Raw genomic sequence first — 19,474 nt, 5'->3', positions numbered from 1 at the left:
GTCCAGCCTTACCTCTGATTTCATTTAGCGCAAGGCAAAGTCCCCAGGTGACATGCTTAGCTTATTGACAATGTTATACCATGAAATCAGATTGTAAGCTTAAAAGAAAAATAAAAGAATTGAAACTCCTTTTCAAAGAGCAGAACAAGCAAGATGACAGCAGCTGCAGGATAATACACCTCTTTCAATGAAAATGTAGGATCCTGGGATACAGGATGTACTAGTGGCAGTGCAAAGCTGTGCCAGTGGCAGCAGCTGAACCCTGGGGGCTGTGAGCAGCTGCTGTGCCCTCGGCACAGGGCACCACTGACCAAAGCTTATCCTGAGGGATAGGGATAGGGAATATTACATGACATCTGTCCCTCAGACATCTGGAGGCTGCTCCAGCCCTTCTAGGAGGAGAGCTCACTTTTATTGTTTAGTCTAGAGAAATATGAAGAATTTTGAATTTTGGTGTTTTCTGTCTCCCAGAGCTTCTTTGCCATTCATTTACACCCTCTGTAACCTGCAGCCCCTATTGTGAGTTGGCAATTTTTTTCAAGAAATGTAAATGCCATTACAGATTTGCCATTCTTTAGCTGCAGCTCAATGTTTGTTATTAATAGTAGTAGTTTCTTAGTAATAATAATTCCTTGATGGGTATCATACCTAGGAAGGTGACAGCTCCATATGCAAATGAGGCACTTCATCCGGTTGTAATGTCACTGGAAACAAAAAGTCAGAGCTCTGCAGGTGTGGGAGAGATAGGGAGTGTATCATTAGAGAATGCAATAGAAGACAAGGAGGATAGGAAAAATGGGTGATGCCAGCTTGCTGTCTAACACATCTGCTGCTTTTTTGTCTGGTATTATTAGGAGGAGAAATACTTGCTTGATGCTCTTTGTGTGATTGAATTAGTTTGAATGGAGAGAATTATCCTGACATTATTGTAATGGCACAAAAATAAAGGTCATAAGGGAAGGTGAAAGTAAGAACAATTGCAAACAATCTGCAGTGTGAGAAACTAGGAGAGAGAAAACTTAGAGAACCTTTATGCTAAAAAATACTAATATTTAAAAGACAGTTAAATGTTTAATTGAACAAAACATTTGCAGAACCATTTAGAGCTAAATATTGGTTATAGGTAAAGTATGGTGAGAAGCAATAGCTCGTTAACTGCAACTCTACTGCTTATTCTGGGGGCCTGTTCCAACTTCCAAATTATGTTTTAGTTACAAAAAGCCACTTTACTTAATTAGCTACAGTTAGCTAGTGAATGTACAAAGCTGGCACAGGTTCCTCAAGCATTGATAGGGATGTGTATTCATGCACATACCCATGTTATAGGTATGTGATGTATATACATATATGTGTATATATGTGTAGCTGTATCTCTCTGTACAATGGAGGGAGAGGCACTGAAATGCCTTTACTGCACGTAAAGGTGTTTTCTCTGGTTCTTGTACTTCTGTGTTCCATTTCTGCTCCCACTCCCCACCCATCTTTTTTCTTTAGAAGATACACTTAGGGATTTTTTTCAGCTCTGTGCCCAGTAATAAACTGTAATGTGTGCCCGTGTGTTGCACCTACTGTATGCACATATTTATCCTTAGTTGTATCCATGACTAAAGACCAATGTATTTATTAGGGAGTTGCATGACAGGACTACTTGATAAAGCAAATAGGTGATGCTTAGTGATTCCAGGTAGATTGTCCAACCCCTTTTGTCAGTGTTTTTTTCAACCTTTATATGTTCCTTTAAAAAGTTGAGTACTTTCCTAAAAGCTTAGGATTTGAAGACGCCTTTGGATAGACTGAGTACTGTACTGGGCTTCTGTAAGCAATAGCCTGATCTCCTTTGTTATTCTGTCCTGGAAACAGTTAGGTCTCGTGCTGCCACTGCTTGGAAGGTGGAACTATGTCAATAACTTTCAATAGCATTAGAAATGTAGTATGATTTATCTGGGGAGGGAAAGGCCAGCTATTCCATATGCTCAGTGGAGTTAGAATGCATCTCATCCTGGGCACTGTGCAAAGATGTCAACTTCACTTGTAATTGCAGAAATGCTCATGCTGGATACAGGAATGTGGCACTTCAGGTGTAGCAAATTGGGCAGTAATCAAACATTGGCATGGAGTATTCTCTGCTCTCTATTGCTGTGGCAGTCCATCTGCAAGCACATATCCATAGCATATGTGAAAATGAATGCTGGAGAAGACCTCTATCTTTAGAGCATATGCCTTTCCCCAGTAAAATGGATGGAGGATCAGAGATTTGAAAAAATGAGTCACTGTGACTCACTACAGTACATCCATAATAAAATCTATCTAAATTTGGTAAGGAACTCTAGGAACTAATTGCCCTAGTTACATACCTCTTTTATTTTTTTGTAGATGTTTGTCCCTCTCTTCTCTAGCAATTATGTACTGTATGTACAGAAATAAGATTTCAGTAATGACTGTTGTGTGGTATTCTAGATAAAGGACTTCTGCTCTTGCAAAACTGATTTGGGTCATATTTTCAATTATCTCCTTCAAAAACCGTATCGAAATTAGGAATAACAAAAGCTCTCCAAATGCTTTGGATTTTAGTGGTCTTGTATTGTGTTAGAAAAATGTGAAAAAATTATTAAAAGTTTCAATAGCATGTAATAAATTTCGATTATCAAACCTGATTTCCATTGGGAAGAGATCACATTTGCTATAACTCACACATTTGCTACTCCAAAACTACAGTTACTCAAAATTTCTTGTCTAAAATCTTAAATAGATAATTGTTTGCAGCATTAAAGTATGCAGTCAGTTCTTGGGTAGACTTTCTAGCACATTTAGGATTAATTAAATTTAATTCCTAAACATCAAGTTGGTAATTAAACCAGAGGTGTTGAAGGTCCTGAATGCTGAACTTTTAAAACGAATATTTTACCACTATTCCTTGTATAAAAAGGAGCTCAAAGAAAACATAGGGCTGACTCAAAAGCTCACAGCTTTGTGGAAAGCATCCTGTTTAGGGGCAAATTGTTGGCCTTTACATTGTATTTAATATCTCAGGCCAAGTTTTATTCATGAGAGATCCTATCCTGTGTAAGACAGTTGTTTAGAAGCTGATTAATACCTGTGATACTTTTTTTTTTCCAAGAGTAGAACAAGCACAATTTGTGTTTTTATAGAATTAAAAAAACCCACAACCAACCAACCAGCAAACAAAAATAATTGGACAATATAGAAAGGCTGTGTGGACCACAAATGGTCCCCAGACAACTTACTTTTGTGTACCAACATTCTTGCTCTTTTGAGTACAAGATAAAACAGTTCAGACCTTCAATACCTGTGTGAAGATGCTAAGTAGAAAGCAGAGAACCATAAAGGCAGAAGTAGAAATGGGTCCTCTGTGACTTGAAGCTGTTAGTGAAAGTAATGATATCTTTGCATTTATGGGTTAGCAGTAAAATTCCTCTTTGTAGAGGGGTAATTCAAGCTTATGCGTTATTTAAGTGCACTATCAATGGGACATGTTTTCATATGCTTTACATTTGAGCCAACATAAAAGCCAAAAGTCATCTTAATACTCGGGGCAATCCTTCCTTTCTTTATCTCTTCTTCAGCATGCTAAGTGTCTAACATGAAATTGGAAATACTCAAAGCAGTTGTGGACTCAGCACCTGTAGCCAGATGTTAAATGTAAATTACAGCATCATCTTTAAAATGACCTCATAAAATAATATTTGCTCTGTGTTTAAATGGGTTGAATTTTCAAATTACAAATTTGCTTCCTTATGAAGCTGTTATCAGAAGGTATAGAAAAATCATTGTCTTGCTTTCATTTCTCATTATAAAGCAATAAGTTTATTTTGGAAGTTACTAATTTGTATCTAATTGAGATGGATGGAGGCTCTAGTTAATCTTGTTTACATTCAAATGTACTCTTGGATATTTTATCAAGTCTAAACAAAAGACAGGTTGTACAGAATCTGAATTAAAATTTTCAAGTTTTAACAAGATTCCTGTTTAAAATAGAAAAGAAACAAAACACAACAAAGTAACTCTTGTCACTTTGCCCATAATTCATATTACAAAGTCAGCTTGTGTGTCTAATTTATAAAATAGTGTGTTTATCTCAAATCTTTGCCAGACTGAACAGGGCAATCTTAAGACAGGCAGTAGCATTCTTAATGATGTTAGCTAAAGCATTCATGTTATTTGAACAACTAGTTTTCTTTTTTTTCCTAAATTTTGTCCAGCAATTCATTCTGGTTTGATGCAGAATTCATTTGGTGTGATCTGTGAAACATGAGCAGTGTTTAAGTGTCGAAAGATTGGTGTTTTGGTGATGATAAGTACTTTCCACTCATTAATGGTCATCATTAGCCTCAGCAGCTCCCAGCTTTTAAAGATGAAGATTTTTTTTCAATGTTATCCTTGAGTTTTTCTTCACTTCTTTCATAATACTGTTAGGCATTGCTGGCAAGTACACTTACTTCATTGTTGCATTTTGCCTCAGGGTGAATGAAATTATGGCTCTGTGGATTTGATTTATACCAAAATGAAAACAAAATTTTGACAAATCTGTGCTATTCTTGTTTAGGTGGAAGGGATAGAATGAAACCTCCAACAAAATGCATCTGCTTGCATTGCTATAATGGAATATTTTATTTACTGCTCTTCCAACATAAGAATTTTTTTTAGAAGCTGAGTGTGATATAATCCATCTAGGGGCATTGTATAATTTGCCCAGCTGGAAACAGGACTAGTGACTTAGAGTGCAGCTGCAAGGTTATATTAAGTAGAAGCCAGTGTTTTTCTGCAAAATCTCAAATGGGATTCGTCTAAGCAGTGTAACAACAGAGAGGTCATTTGTCATACTTGCTTCTCCCCATAAGCTTTATGTATGAACAAAGAAATGGTTTTCCTGTGGTTGTTTAATAGTTCAAGGGTGGATGCTCCAGGCTGGTCAGCTCCAGTGGTAGACACATTCTTGAGCTGTGACCTTGACACTCTGAATAAGTGTAAGATCATCCCTCAGCTGTCAAGTTTAGATTTTAGGTATGCACATCTATATCCTAGTTCTGAAAATGAATGCTGATTTCTTTGTGAAGCAGGAAGGGTCTGTCTACTTAGATCTCATCTTGGGACTGGAATCTTTAGGAGGATCAGTCTCTCTCTGTAAACAGCAAAATATATTTCAGGAAAATTTTGCTTGTTGCTTTTAGATGATTAATTATCTATTTAGTTTTATGAAAAAGTGTCATTACAGCTGGATGTTTATTAAGTAGTTGAAATGACACTCTACTAATTGAGTATTTAATACATGTTTACTTTGTTTGCATACTCTGTCTCAGTAAAATAGCTGGGGGGGAATTTACTTGTGTGTGAATGTAAGTGTCCCATATATATCTGCATGTTTTTGAAATAAAACTAATTTGGAAAAAATGGTTTTTTGAAATAAAACTAATTTGGAAAAAATGTTTTTTAAGAAAAAGTCACTAACAGAAGGTAAATTGTTTAATTGCTAATTTTTGCTTCAGGCTCTTGGATGACATGCTTTTTTCAGTTTTATACTGAGGTCTCGAGAGATACTGTATTTTTTTAATTGGTATTAATTAAAAATGAGAGAGCAATTGGTTGGTTTAGACTTTATTAGGTTCTCCAGAAAAGCTCAGATAGCTCTAATGTGGAGAGAAGAACCTAAAGCTGCTTTGTATTCCTTCTGCACTCAGTAGCAAAGCAACTTTCGTATGAAATTTCTATTTTTTAATAATTTGAGACTCTCAGGGGTTGTTTTGAATATGAGTATTTAAATTGTGTGCAGAGCATGCCACTTTATTTGAAGTCAGCAAGAGGTGATGATTTGTTGAAGAGTCTGACAGTCTCTGAGATTACAGTGGGGGAATCATTTGAGGGAGTGTTGGATAATCTGTGCAGGGCTTCCTGTTTGCAGCTTCTATAATGGAGTCCTGTGTTCCAGTGCTCCCTGTGATTTTATTGAAAGTGTGCAGTGCCTTCTAAAAAGGCCTGACAGTGAGAGATTGTGCATTTCCTGACAACCATGGCAAAATGATTCCAGCTGTTCTTGAGAGGTGCCTAATGCTGGGCCGAAAATTGCTATTTTGTGCTTCTTTAGGGTTTAAATGCAATGATATTTATTTGGCAGTGTTGTTTAACTGGTTCTTGCTAAATAACTGTTAGCACAACATGCAGTTTTAGTAATGCTGGTTTTGTTTGTAATCTTTTAAGGTTGTGCTGGTGAGGTGGAATGAACCATTCCAGAAATTAGCAACCTGCGATGCAGATGGAGGAATATTTGTTTGGATACAATACGAAGGCAGATGGTCTGTGGAGCTCGTGAACGATCGTGGGGCACAGGTTGGTATGCATTTTTTCTCTGCAGCCAAGAGGGATCAGCTCCTGAGAAGCCAAATGAAGAGGGCAAGGAATGAGACTTTGTACCTTTCAAAAAGCACAGGAGAAAATGAAACATTTGTTTATTGAAAGGAACGTGCAAGAATTGTCACAAAGGCACTTGGCAAGCACAGTGCTTTCTCCAGTAGGCATGACATCAGAGCTTCATCTGGGTTAATAATTGACCTGTCTCATTCTGTGCACTGCTGCCTTTTATTAAAACAGCAAAAGAAATCCTACATGGCTCATATATCTATTTTCTTGTCTTTGATATGTTAAGGTAAGCGACTTCACATGGAGCCATGATGGGACTCAGGCACTTATCTCCTATAGAGATGGATTTGTGCTGGTCGGTTCAGTCAGTGGACAAAGACACTGGTCTTCAGAAATAAACTTGGAGAGTCAGATCACCTGTGGCATATGGACTCCAGATGACCAACAGGTAATGAAAATGGGGCATTTAGGGGTGTTGCTTGGGTTGCATTGTTGTGCTATAGAATACACCTCTTAAAAAGTTACGAAGTAAAATGGTCACGTGGTAAGATCAGTTTCCATCAAAACTGCTGCTCCCACTGATAATGAAAATTTGGTTAATCCTGTTGTTGTTATTAGGTGAATATGATAGTGTACCAAGTTCCCTGTCATCACTTTTCACCCTCATTCACACACGGTCTTATTCAAAGTTAGTTGTTTGAGACAGGAATCTGTTAATTGTAGCCTTAATTTATTGTTACAGCTATCTTATCTCTGCATTTGAGCAGAGGTACAGCCTGGACTATTAAACATCTGATTGGACATTTCTGTGTAGGTTTGTCCAGTCTGCACTTGCAGCAGAAGCAGTTCCAGCAGCACATATGGTTATGTTTTGCATTCACATAAGGACATGTATGTAATTGAGTGTTGAAGAGATGTCTCAACCTTATGCAAATAAAATTTAAAAGAATAAGTTTTGCTGAGCTTTGAAAAAGCCAGTTAAAAAAATGTTCTTTACTATTTTTCTGAACAATTATATGATAGTGGACACAGCAGCATTTCCAGCATGGCTGGAGCACAGGAGCACTGGTTTCATTTGCAGGATTTACACTGCTCCCTTGCCTTTCACTGCTGAGCTGACTGGATTGGTCTTTCCTTCCTCATGCTTGCTGCCACTGTGGTTGTGAATGGGTGTATAAGGCAGTGCTGAAGGAAATGATGGCCATAGAATAGTGCCAAGAGAAACCCTGTTAGGATCACAGCTGGATTGTTTTCCTTCCTTCATTTTACACCACCATGGAAAAGATTCTGGTTCAAGACTCAAGGTACCACTCAATTTAGAATACTATAAATTCATCCAAGGTAGAGTTATTTTGGGAATTGCTAGTGAAATATAATATCACTAATAATATACATTTCTGCAGCAGCATCTAATAATTTTAGAGTACTCTGCATAGAATAATGAATTAATTATTGCAATACTGCTTTTTAAAGCCAGCGAGCCTGCCTGCCTCTTTTTGAATCTAGGGAAATGTAAATCTTGACAATAAATAATTTACTTGAGATCAAGAGGAAGAGACAAGCAGCACAAGTAGGAGGGGAAGCTAAGATCTAATAGCTCTCAGTCCTATGTTTTAAACATGAGGCTACCCCATTTGTGTGATGCTCAGTTGTTGCTACTGTGTTTGGAAATATCTTCACTTGAGTGTTTAATTTGGAGTGGCTGACTGCCTTTAATTCAGTTTAGCCAATATGTTTGTACTTTCTAATCTGGATGCTCCATAAGTGCTTATTCCAGGAAACAAACACTTGTTCAGTGTCCAGATAAATGCTTTCGAACATAATGGCCAATTCCAGCTATGTGAAAATGACTTGCTTGACTTACAGACTCTGCTGCTGACAAATTCACTGAAATAGAGACCCAAACCAGCCTCGAGTTTGATGTTGCTCTGCACAGTTCTCCCTAACTATGTGGTTTGCAGGGGTTTGCATGTTAAGTGATGATGGATCTTTGTACTATTCCCTGGAGCTGGTGGAAAGAAGTGATCTTCTAAAATATATTTAGATGTACTTGCCTCTGGAGGCACGAGGAAACATGAATCACAGAGGTGCTGGGTGAGAGACTATGCTCAGTTCAAATTAAAAATAGCAAACGGGGGGGAAGGACGTTGCATACATTATACATAAATAAATGTTTATGGAAATGGATACCCTTACTAGCTTATTGCCTTACTCAAATTTTCTCCTGATTGGTATGTGTGCAAATGAGAACAGAGTACTATTCTAGTCTACAGTAGCTTCAGCATCTTCCCTATTGCTTAATGTACTCTGCTTGTCAGTACAGTGACTGAAAGATAAATGTTGGCATTTAAATTTAGACTTTTCTACTGTTCTTTTTGTTACCCCTCTGGCACCTTGAAGGTTGCTGGTGAAAGTATTCCTGGAAAGTATTATACACCACGGTCCCGTGACCTTTAACACAATTATCTTTAAAATTTACATTTCTGGGGGATTCTATTGTTCAGTATCATGTTTCTATTATCCTGATAGAAATCTGTTCAGTGTAGTGTGTCTGTTCACTTCACTCTTCAGTTCTCTCGACTTTCTCCTTCACTCCCTTCTGCATGCATCCTGGTGGTTTCTCCTGTCTCCTCCATCTTTTCTCCTGTATATTCAGCACCAGTAAGCTGTCACTCCTTGCTATGGATGGCTGTGTGGCAGCTCTGCAAGAGGAGGGTAATTTCCTACCACCACCTTTCTGCTGGGGACAAGGAAAGACTGGAGCTGCAATATTGGCACCATCATCTTGTTGGACAGTGTGTATGGCCTCTGGGTTTGTGTCATTACTGTGCTTGAAGTAAAGCACCTTTGAGGTAGTGGCTAATGTGTAGAGATGGGATGAGAGCTACAGAGGTGGCCAGGGTGGACTACAGTCCTGCTGAAATTGAGCATATAATTGTATCTTTTAACTGATGTGGTACATACTCTGCCCTGGTTATCGGCTGATTTTATTAATACGAGCCAAAATTGTTCTGCATTTTCTTTTAGGAAGAGAGTGTTACCATTCTTCTTGTGGCTGAGTTGTTTTTCAGGTTTTTTGAGCTCTCCTTGTTTGCTGGGGACAAACTTACTTTGAGTCACATGGTTGACTGCAGTGCTTTCCCTCAGCATCATCTCTCTCAGATGAACTTCTCCTGAAGGTCATCGGCAGATTTCTGCTGTAGTTCACACCCAGATCTCGAGTATGGACTTGGAGCTGAGGGCTTCTTCAGCCAATTCTATACATAGGCCTTTTGAATGTGATTCTGCATGTTTAGTTCAGAGGACTAGAAGTCAGTTTTCTCACCTCACAGTGTGTCTGTAGTCTCACTCATTCAGGCATTTCCTCCTCCTGTACCTTAGAACCAGAGCTCCTATCTAGCCAAGATGTGGCCCCATTGGGCTCTTGGGGATGTACAAATGGAAGATTTTATAAGACTGGGCTGTCTGTCTCTCAGGCAGAGTGCCATTCTTGTGTTAAACTTGGATGGATGGGATTACAGGAGTGGGACTTTCCTTGCAGTTTTTAAAAGTTTTTTTTCAGGGCTGCAAGAGGCTATAGGAGTCATGTGGAGTATTTTTCTGGTGAGCAGGCTCACTTACGATCATGTTAGGGATGAAAAGTATACATGAAATTAAAAATAAATTTGAAATATCAGAGAAGGCTGTGTCCTGTCTTGAGACAGTTCTGTGGCATTTTCCCATGCTTGTTTTCCAAGAGGGAGTGTACATACCAAGCAGATTGAGGACTTCATAAGTGAGAAGAGCTTCACTTTTGTCTAACCAAAGGGTTTATTTATAATTATAGAAGCAATGTCAATAAGTAATTGAGGATTTTCCCTAAACCCACAAGTCATACAAAACATCTTTCCAGTGCTTTATCTCCCTTCCTGTGTGTTTGCTGAGCTTGCAGTGATATTCTTCTGTCAACAACTGCTGCCCTCAGGCCACCCTTTCCCTCTTCTTCTCCCTATATTTAACTCATTAAAGAGATTATCTCTCTTCATGATGGAGAAAGTGTCAGAGAACTGGGTGGGAACTGTAGAGCATTATCCCTTTGTTTATAGCAATATAGTGTAACTCCTTGAACTTCCCTGGGGTTGTTGCTGTTACTGTTTCTGTGTGTGAGAAGGGAAATCACTTTCCAATAGAGGAAACCGTCAATGAAAATGAACTAATGTATTTTAATTCCTGGATATCCCAGGAGATGCTAGTAACCTATATTTGTTCCCTGCTTCTCTGCTAGTACAAATTATTAGACTTTTGTGAGTGTAAGTGCCTATTTCTGGTTTTCCCCCCTCCCTTTTTCCTGTTGTAAGCTTTTATTTGTGGAAATTCAGGGACTGGACAGGATTGTTTGGCTAGGACATGACAGTTATGCATATATGTATACACAGACGCACATACACACATATATATCTATATATATATATATGTGTGTTTATATATGTGTGTGTGTGTATTTTTATGTGTGTGTATATATATGTATGTATACATACAGGTATATATGAACTTTGCCAGCATACTTCCTTTGGTTTGGTTTGAAAATAAGTATATAAGCAAGCAGGCTAATTTGATTTGCATCCTGCTGGGTATGACATTAACTGTTGTACCTGATCCCATTGCGATGCAACATGCAGCAGTACTAAAAATGTGTAAATACAAGCCCCAAGGTTCAGCCTCTTCTGTGCCTGATCAGACAAAATGATGCTCTTGGTGAAACAGAAAAGCCAGCACCGTGTTAGGAGCAGATACCCTGTGCACTGAAAGGTCCTGTAATGCCCTGGAAGAGAACAGAGAGAGCAGCAGCAGATGAATTGCATGGTATCAAACACAAAGCAGCGTGCAGGAGCTCTCTATGTTGTGGTTTTGGAAGTCTCGTGCAGCTTGCAGTAGCTGTGCAGGGAGGCAGTTTCTAAGCTGTTACTCACTCCTGCTCCCAGCACTTGCCATCCTATTCCCATGGCAACCGCAGAGACGCTTCAGCAGCATCTTTGTTCCATGACAAGCAGGAGGCAGGGCAGGCTTCAGCTCCTTCCCCCTGCCTGCAGTGCATCAGGGTGGAGCCAGAAGGGAGCTCCACGTGAAGAAGGGGATGTGTGTTGTTCCTGGGCCCAGCAGTGGGGTGGGGTGACATCCCTGTGCTGGCACAGCACACGGTGCCATACGTGTCCCTGCACAGGATCAGGGCAGTAGGAGCTGATTAACAAGAGATGCTGTCAAATGGTTATCAGTGGCATCAGGTATTTCATGAGCTTCTCTCTCAGAGTTCTTGACTTTGGTATGGCTTTAGTCCTTGGCAGGAATTTTACCTAATAAATCCCCTTTAGTACAGTCTGCTTTTGGATCCCCTGTTTTCATCTGTGAACTATGATTTGCAGTTGCTACTACCTTTTCAAGGGAATGGTGTTTTCAATAGCTCCTAAGCTGAAAGTAAGGATAGTAGCCTTACCTAGCTTCCAGAACACAGCTTAAAACCACAGAATTTATAAGTGTTTGAAAATCTTGCATCTGTTTGGGCCCTGCTGTTGCCTTCCCACCTACATCTGCATTTGCCTGTGGCTCTGAAATGAGATGTTTGTGCTCCCACTCACCCTCCTGCTTTGGTTTTATTCAGGTGCTGTAGCACACATTTAATTTGGGCAGTCCTTGCTGTTATGGTAGTCACACTGGTCAAGTTTAATTATTCTCAGGCATCTGGAGTTGTGGAAAAAAGTCTTAAAGATGGCCTTCTAATGAGTTGACAGAATGATGAAAAGGAGCTACAAAGGGGCAACTGGGGCAGTATGGGGAAGGTAGCTATTTACCATAATTGTTATGAATGAAGAGACAGAAGGACAAAATGAAAAAGGTTACAGCCTTTAAAATTTGAAAATGTAAGCAATTATTTTGGTCTTTATTCAAATAATTCTTGTTCCTATTAAGGATTTATAGGTTCACATAAAGGAGCCTTAAAGATGCCAGGGAATAATTGTATTTTTGTGTCTTATATATATTAAAATATATATATGTATTTATATATATATATGTATTTTTGTGTCTTATAACATATAAAAATGCATTGTTTTCTCCCAGCAATTCTGGATTGTAGAGGCTACCAAATGATGATTACAATGACTAGGGCCACTCAAAATTGCACTGTAAGATACAGTCGTTGAGGAAGATCTGATTTTCATTGATGGATGAATTACTCAGATTACTGGGAAAAAAGGCTGGAGGCTTTTTAGGCTTTTTATAGCATTGAAGACGTGTCATTAATTAACTAGGCAGTTTATTCAAGCCACAAGGACTGCAGACAATGGTTAAATCACATATAAGCATTTTAGCATTGCATGCTGCATAATTGAGCAGCAGCATTAAAATGCAGAAAGAGGACAGGGGAAGGAGACTTCAGCTGTCTTTCAAGATAAATCCATTTGTTATATAAAACAAACAGATAAAACCCATCACAGCTTAACTGTCTAATATTTTGGACTGTTTTTAGAAGCATTTCAAACCTTCGTGGCAAACTTGCTATTAAAATTAATGATTTCTGTGTACTTGTGCTAAGAGGTCTGTAAATATTTACTAAGCTATTTCAGCCTTTTGTAAACAAAATATGTGGGGGGGTTATATAAACTGAAAATGTTTAAATATTTTTGCAGAGTTTTATATATTTATACTGGTGGAAGATAGTAACATTGTTTTTGCTCTTTGCTTGGGAGACTTGATTTTTATGATGGTACATAATAGTGACAGATTTTGTGGGAAAAGTAATGTGAATTTTAAGTGGTGTTTTGCCTTTCTTTCTCCCATCTCTTTTTATTATATTGTTTTCAGGCTGTATTGTGCTATTTCCTAAATAATAGATATCTCTTTTTTTCTCCCCTTTTTTCTGATAGCAGTGTATAGCTGTATTAGCATTGTTTTTCCTTTGCCTTTTTGTCTCAAGTAGGTTTTTATGCATCATTCTGCTGAGAATACAGCTTCTAAAAAGAAGGAAGGAGTAAACTTAGCTTGGTGCACTGTTGTCATTTATTGGTTGTGCTTTCCTTTTTCACTAGCAATGAGCAGCTACACTGCAGATTTTTGTAGTCAGATGAAGACTTTTTAGGCTTTGCCTTGAGTTTTGGGGAGGGTAGGCAACAAGGATGTTCTCCTTGGAGCCTCTAGGGCTCATGCACAGCTTCAGGAGCTATGGCATCTATCTGTGGGTTTATTCCAGACAAATTTTTCCTGCCAGAAAGCCTGGTCTGTGCTGCACAGTTACTGAGCAGGTAATTGGAGGAGCAGAGCAATAAGGTGATACTTCAATGTGCTTTCTTCTTCCCACTCGCTTCATCTGTGCCTTGCCTAATCTTTCCCTGGTTGCTCTTCATCCAGCCTGCAGAGGCAAGGCACTGGGAGAGCTAACGAGATGGTGCCATTTGTTCTAGTCATGAGAGCTGTGCCATGGGGGTTGTTTGTGGGCTGACGGCATCAGGGCTCGTTTTCTCAGCAGCTCCTGCAGTGTTTCGTGTCAGGGCTGTTTCAGATGAGTCTTGCACAGAAATTTTTCTCTTAATGACTCTGTCTGAAAGGAGTAATACAACTGTTTTAATGTTTTGCTCGTCCTTGTAGACAGGGTGTTTGATGTTTGTTAGTGCAAAAAGCAAATGCCTGAATGGATTTCTGCATCCCTGTGGAAGCATGGTGTACTAGGATGTACAGATCAGCCTCAATAGTGCACCTTGTAACTCTTTCCCTTTGACTCTCAGGTCACAATATTGCTATTTTAGTTGACTGGAATCTGAAGTTTAAATGCTGCACATTCTGCCACGTCTTTGCCTCCCTCAGGAAAGAAGAATGTTGATGGCAGTGACAAGCCAGAGGTGGAGGGAGAGATGAAAACTTGTGCTATTCAATTAATGTGTCCACTTAGCATTTTTATACCCAGTGCTGTTTTTACATTTTTGAAGCATCAATGTTTGAGTCAGCAAAGTAGAGTGCAAATAGAAACAAGACCAGTCTCTGTGTGGGAGGTGTCAGGAAGAAAGGAGTCATTTGCCTCTCCTCTCACCTTGCTGGCACCTGTACAGAAGATTTGGTTCTATAGCCTGAAGTCTTTAGTTCTCTGAGACAGGGAGTTTACTTGAACTTGTGGTTTTGAAAAGCTCTGTGCTATGCTTCAGCCCTGAGGCAAATAGTAAGCATGAGGCTTTGCAGTGCACCTCTGCAAGGGAGCAGCATGCACTTGGGCTGTGTTTTAGGCAGTGTAGGGAAAAAATTGAACCTTCTGCAGGAAGGTGCTTTCTAAGGAGAAGTCCTATGTAGGTTAGGAGAATTGCTTTGTTTGTTCAGATTTTGAACTGGTCAAGAGAGGGCACATGAGTGAAAGTGTAATTCTTACAGAGGAAAAGCTCTCCAAACTGTGAAGGTTTTACAGCATTTTTCAGGAAAAGTCCATTATTCCACTGCCAAAGCCACTTGGCTGACAATACTTTGGCCCCAGGATCCCTTGGGTTCATCTAGAGCATTGTGGTCTTTTCACTTCAAAATAAATGTAGCTGCCAGTGTGGTTGATTTGAACTTTATCATCACTGGTACTTAATCCATCAATTTGTTGGAAGTTTAGTAAGAAGACCAGGAGCCAAATGGGGTCTTGAACTTGGGGTCAGATTTCTTCAAGCCTGCAAGTAGTCTGAAACCTTGGTGCCGAAAACAGGGATTAGAGTGATTGAATCTTGAGGAGGATGTTGTGGATTTCTGCACTAGGTTTTGTCTGGGAAAGAAAGGCCAAGTTTCATAGTAATAGCAGAGGAAAGGTGATATTTTTGGAAAGTGATACCACATAGTCTTTCCATTGATTGGACAAAAAGAGATAGTATACCAATGGAGGAAAGCAGGAACATTATCTCTTTATTCTCCAAAACCTTTCCCATCAAGGTTTCGTCCTGTATGTGTTCAACTTGAGCTCTCTGTTCTTTGTCCAGGATCCAGTTTCTTGTCAGTGTTCAGATGTTGAGGGATTGTTGGCAAGCTAAAAAGGAATTAATCCTTCCTTGCTTTCCTTGCTTTTTAAGAGAATAGTCATTCTTCTTCAGTGCCTCATTCGGTAACAGTTTATTACTCAGCCTGACTCCACGTTGACTCAGTTACACTTGACCTCACCCATTCCACCTATTTCCTGACCATGCTGAGTTACTGCTCTCTGCCAGCACCCAAGACCTCGAAGGAGAGGGAAGAAGTTGAGGAGCTAACTTCCATCAGTGTATAGCTTAACTCAGGGACTTCTTGATTTTATGTTATGAAATTCAAAACAGCAAGGACATTGCTTCTAAATTGCTTTGGATTGCGTTTTCACTGGTTGAGAGTGCTGTCCTTGTTTCTAAGTAATACTATTTTCAATTAGGGAAAAAAAAACCAAACCACAAAACCCCAGCAGAAACTCTCAGACTTCTAAAGCTCTGAATGAGATTTTAGCTTCAGCAGTCAGCATATCTTTCAGGAAATAACTAAAACCTGACTTGGGAATAATGCAGGAGACTGCCAAGTGTATCAGTTGACTTCTTTTCCTGATTGAGTGTTTGTTGGTAAAACTAATTGCAATTTCCCACCAGATGTTGTTTTAGTTGCTATGTATAATTGCATGTTTGTGAAGAATATGTGTTTTCAGAGGCAGACTTTCCTGGCAGTTTTGTGGGCAATCAGAAAACAACACTGCTCGAAGAATATCCCAGAGTATTTCTGCTGTGGGAACTCAGTGGTTCAGGCTTGGAGTCCTGTCCAATTAATTGTCACAGAAGATGTTCTGTAGAAGGTGTTCAGCTGTTGGACTTTTATTCATTTTGCATGCTGCTTCAAATATAATTTTTTTCACATTTTAAGTAAACTGAGGCATATCATTAATGCCATGAACATTATATAGGAGGGCAACTCTTCACTTAAAAATCTAATTGCTGTAAGATGCTTGCTCAAAAAATGTCTTGAGAGTCAAGAAGGAATATAGAAATATGTATGCCTGGAGTACACAAGTCAGAATTAGTCCAGCTATCATTACAAGAATGTGTAATAATCAGTCTTTCTGTGATATGCTAGAATGCTTTCATATAACATTTCATAAAACATCTTTGCCTGGACAATTGCTTCTATCCCCACATGTCCAGAGTAGTTAATAGCTTGAGATCCTGGTTTTAAGACTACTTATATTTTTGACTCCTGAAGTGGCATGCAAGACTGTTTCTCATTTACAATCATTCAGCTACATTATACTATTTTAGAGAGAAATAAAGCCAGTGCAGTTTGAATCCCCAGTTTTTAGTATTTCAATATTTATTAAATGGATTCGTCACTGAGATCTCTGATGGATTTACTTTGCTTTCTCATTTGATGGCTTTGTAATAGTTATCTAGATCCTATGGACTTGGTAAAAGAGAGAATGAACAAGCCTGAAAGCAGGTAATTCAGCCAGTGCTGCTTTTGAAAGGATTAATGACCTCGAATGAGAATATCACCGCTGTATGTATGTTTATAGATGTGGTTAGCTGAATGATCCTGGGCTGTAGCAGCCATGGGGGGGGGGGGGGGGGGGGGGGGGGCTGGTAACTGCTCACATCCAAAGGAAACAGTCTTCTAAGATTTTTGGACATAAAGGCAGTCAAGAAAAATCTAGTGCTTTCCCCCTGAGCTTGTATGTGAATTTTAGTGATGTCTCTTTTTGTGTCAGTTCAAGAATTCATTTTACAGTGACTGAATTTTTAATGGAAATAGAAAAAGTATTCAGCAGGAGACCAGCTGTCTCCCTCACTCTGCTTTTCTTTATTTCTCTCTGTATTTTGAGGTAAAAAGAAGGAAAGCCAGAAATATGACACTGAGAAAAAACAAACTTTCGCTTTTTAATGTATCCTAAGAGGAGTTTGCTGCACTGTCTCCTGCTTTGTGGTGGAGAAACAGTAAACAAGAAAAGCCCAAGCAAAATGCTAATATTACATCTAAATGGACTGCAGAATGCTGGAGATAAGCCTTGGCAAGACTGACATTCGTTTGTTCGACTAATGAATGAAAATAATTAATGGCAATAATTTTCCCTGCACTTTCTTTGTTACTAAGCCTACCTGCATAAATAAAAGGTTGATCTATCATTTTGTGTATTTATCACTTTATAGTTCAGTTAATTTTGGATCAGCAAAATAGATTTATCTCTATTAGTGTGATGACAGTATGGTGACAGCTGTGAAGGCTGTTCCTATCATAAATACTGAAGTTTGTCCAGGTGGCTAAATCAGAGCAAACAGAACTAATTCAGCTTCCTTGAACTGCTCAGCCTCTTCTGACAGTGTAAATGGTTGACCTTATTAGCATTTTTGCAAAGTGTATTTTCTGAGGTGCCTAGTTTTTCCTGTAGGGGAAGATGGGGGAAGAGACTGAAGAAGAAAGCATAAAGATAGGTCTAAATCTTGAGAAAGTGAAGGTCAGTGAAGCAAAACATAAAATGAGGCAGCTGTGAATGCAGAGCTGTGCAGGACAATTTTTTAAGTGGCAACAGTGATACAGCCTGCTATGATGGCACCAAGACTTTAGCAGGTGTGTGTGCCAAACACACACACAAAGGCAAAGAGTAAAACAAAATACTGAAAGGGTAAGGTTTCCAAGTGGTTAAGAAGAGGAGTCCTTCAAACTTTGAAAGTACAGCCCTGGAGAATGTTAAAAACCAAAACCTGTCCTGTGGGAGAAGGGAGATCAGTAACTTGAGAAATTGCTCAGTGGAGTTACTGACAGCTTAGCCATATCTTAGGGAAGATTAGAGCACTGAAGATTTAATGACAGATTACATTAATTTTCAGAATGTTTCAGTGTGTTCAGGAATTTAGATCCAATCTGTTCATGCACCTTGCATTGTCCTACAAGGCAAGTTCTGCCTGTATGTGAAAATTTGCGGTTTTAAGAACCAGATTGTACTAGGATGGAGTTTGCTAGAATAATTTTTAGTGCTGTTGAAATTAATGGAGTCTATGAGTTGTTTTGTGTTTGTGAGTTGTCAGATGTTTGTTCTTTGTAGAAAGTCAAGAGGATCTGTTAAAAATCCCAAGCCAGCAGGAGTAAAACAGATGCATGTTCCTTTTTTTAGCTTTCCAGCATCACAATACTGGAATATCTCACTTGCAAAGTGCTACCCTAAAGTAGCCTCCAACAGCTTTATATTTCTTCCAGCTGCTATAGCAAATCCAGCTTCTAATGCTTTAACTTCAGCTTCAGTCAAAGGTTTGGTTGTTTCCCTGATGCAGAATGACAGTCCCTGTTCTGAAAATGTATTGATTAGATTTCCTGGGAGTTTTGTTTAACCAGCAACATTAGAAACCTTCAGTGTTAGTACTAAATGTCACAAAGGGAGGCATCTTGTTTTATCGATATCTTTCTGTAACATTATTGACTGTTCAGTTTGTACAACCAAAACCTGAGATTGGGAATAATTCTGCCTTCTACTTCTCATATGTATTCCCATTATGATAAAGTTTGAGCATTCTTACTGTTGATGAGTTCTATTTACTTACATTAAACCAAATTAAATAGCAGCAAAATGTGTTATGTGTCAAAAAAGCACTGGTGTTACAAAATTATACTTCTTCAAAACAGTGGGCTTCCTGAGCTGGACCTTCAATGTACCAGGTCTTTGGTCACTCCACTGTAGCGTTGTGAATCTTGGTGCTGCCAAACCACTTTCTGCTGGTGCTGTGTCTGGTCCAGAGCATTGCAGCATCACAACAGATCTTACAGGAACTGCGGAGTTCGGCGCAGTATTACTGAAATTTACGTAGCAAAGCCATCCAACATGTCCAAGCTGTTCCTCTTGAGCTGAATTTTTAGCTTCTTGGCTGTTGTAATATTAATCTCTTCATAAGAGGAATACTTCAGAGCAAAATACCCCATCTTTTGCTTACTATATGTCTTTTAGAAATTGGTGTATTTCAGACTGTTAGTTGAAGTGTCTTTGATATCTTGGGCATTTAAGGGGGTTGCAATATTGAATGCTAATTTTCATGGATGATAGTTCAGAAATCTTTGCTTGAAAAACCTATTAATTTACCAAAACTAGGTTGTGAAACTCACCTCAAGTTAGCACATAGAC

The 19,474-nt window shown here is 39.0% G+C and overlaps 1 protein-coding gene across 4 annotated transcripts in view; it reads left to right on the top strand.

Annotated features, from left to right (window-relative positions):
- Positions 1–19,474, top strand: part of TULP4 (TUB like protein 4) — a 163,727-nt gene that overhangs the window by 101,355 nt on the left and 42,898 nt on the right. For all 4 annotated transcript variants that reach the window (XM_071434636.1, XM_071434615.1, XM_071434625.1 and 1 more), the window contains exons 3-4: positions 6,214–6,342; positions 6,659–6,820. In XM_071434636.1, coding sequence (XP_071290737.1) covers positions 6,214–6,342; positions 6,659–6,820 — 291 coding nt within the window. The remainder of the gene's footprint in view (positions 1–6,213; positions 6,343–6,658; positions 6,821–19,474) is intronic.

The sequence above is a fragment of the Agelaius tricolor genome, unplaced genomic scaffold (assembly GCF_023055355.1).
Source record: "Agelaius tricolor isolate 1412-34295 unplaced genomic scaffold, bAgeTri1.0.p SCAF_1, whole genome shotgun sequence".
Taxonomy (NCBI): domain Eukaryota; kingdom Metazoa; phylum Chordata; class Aves; order Passeriformes; family Icteridae; genus Agelaius; species Agelaius tricolor.
The sequence above is the reverse complement of the archived record's forward strand: the minus strand, read 5'-3'. Positions and strand labels throughout refer to the sequence as shown.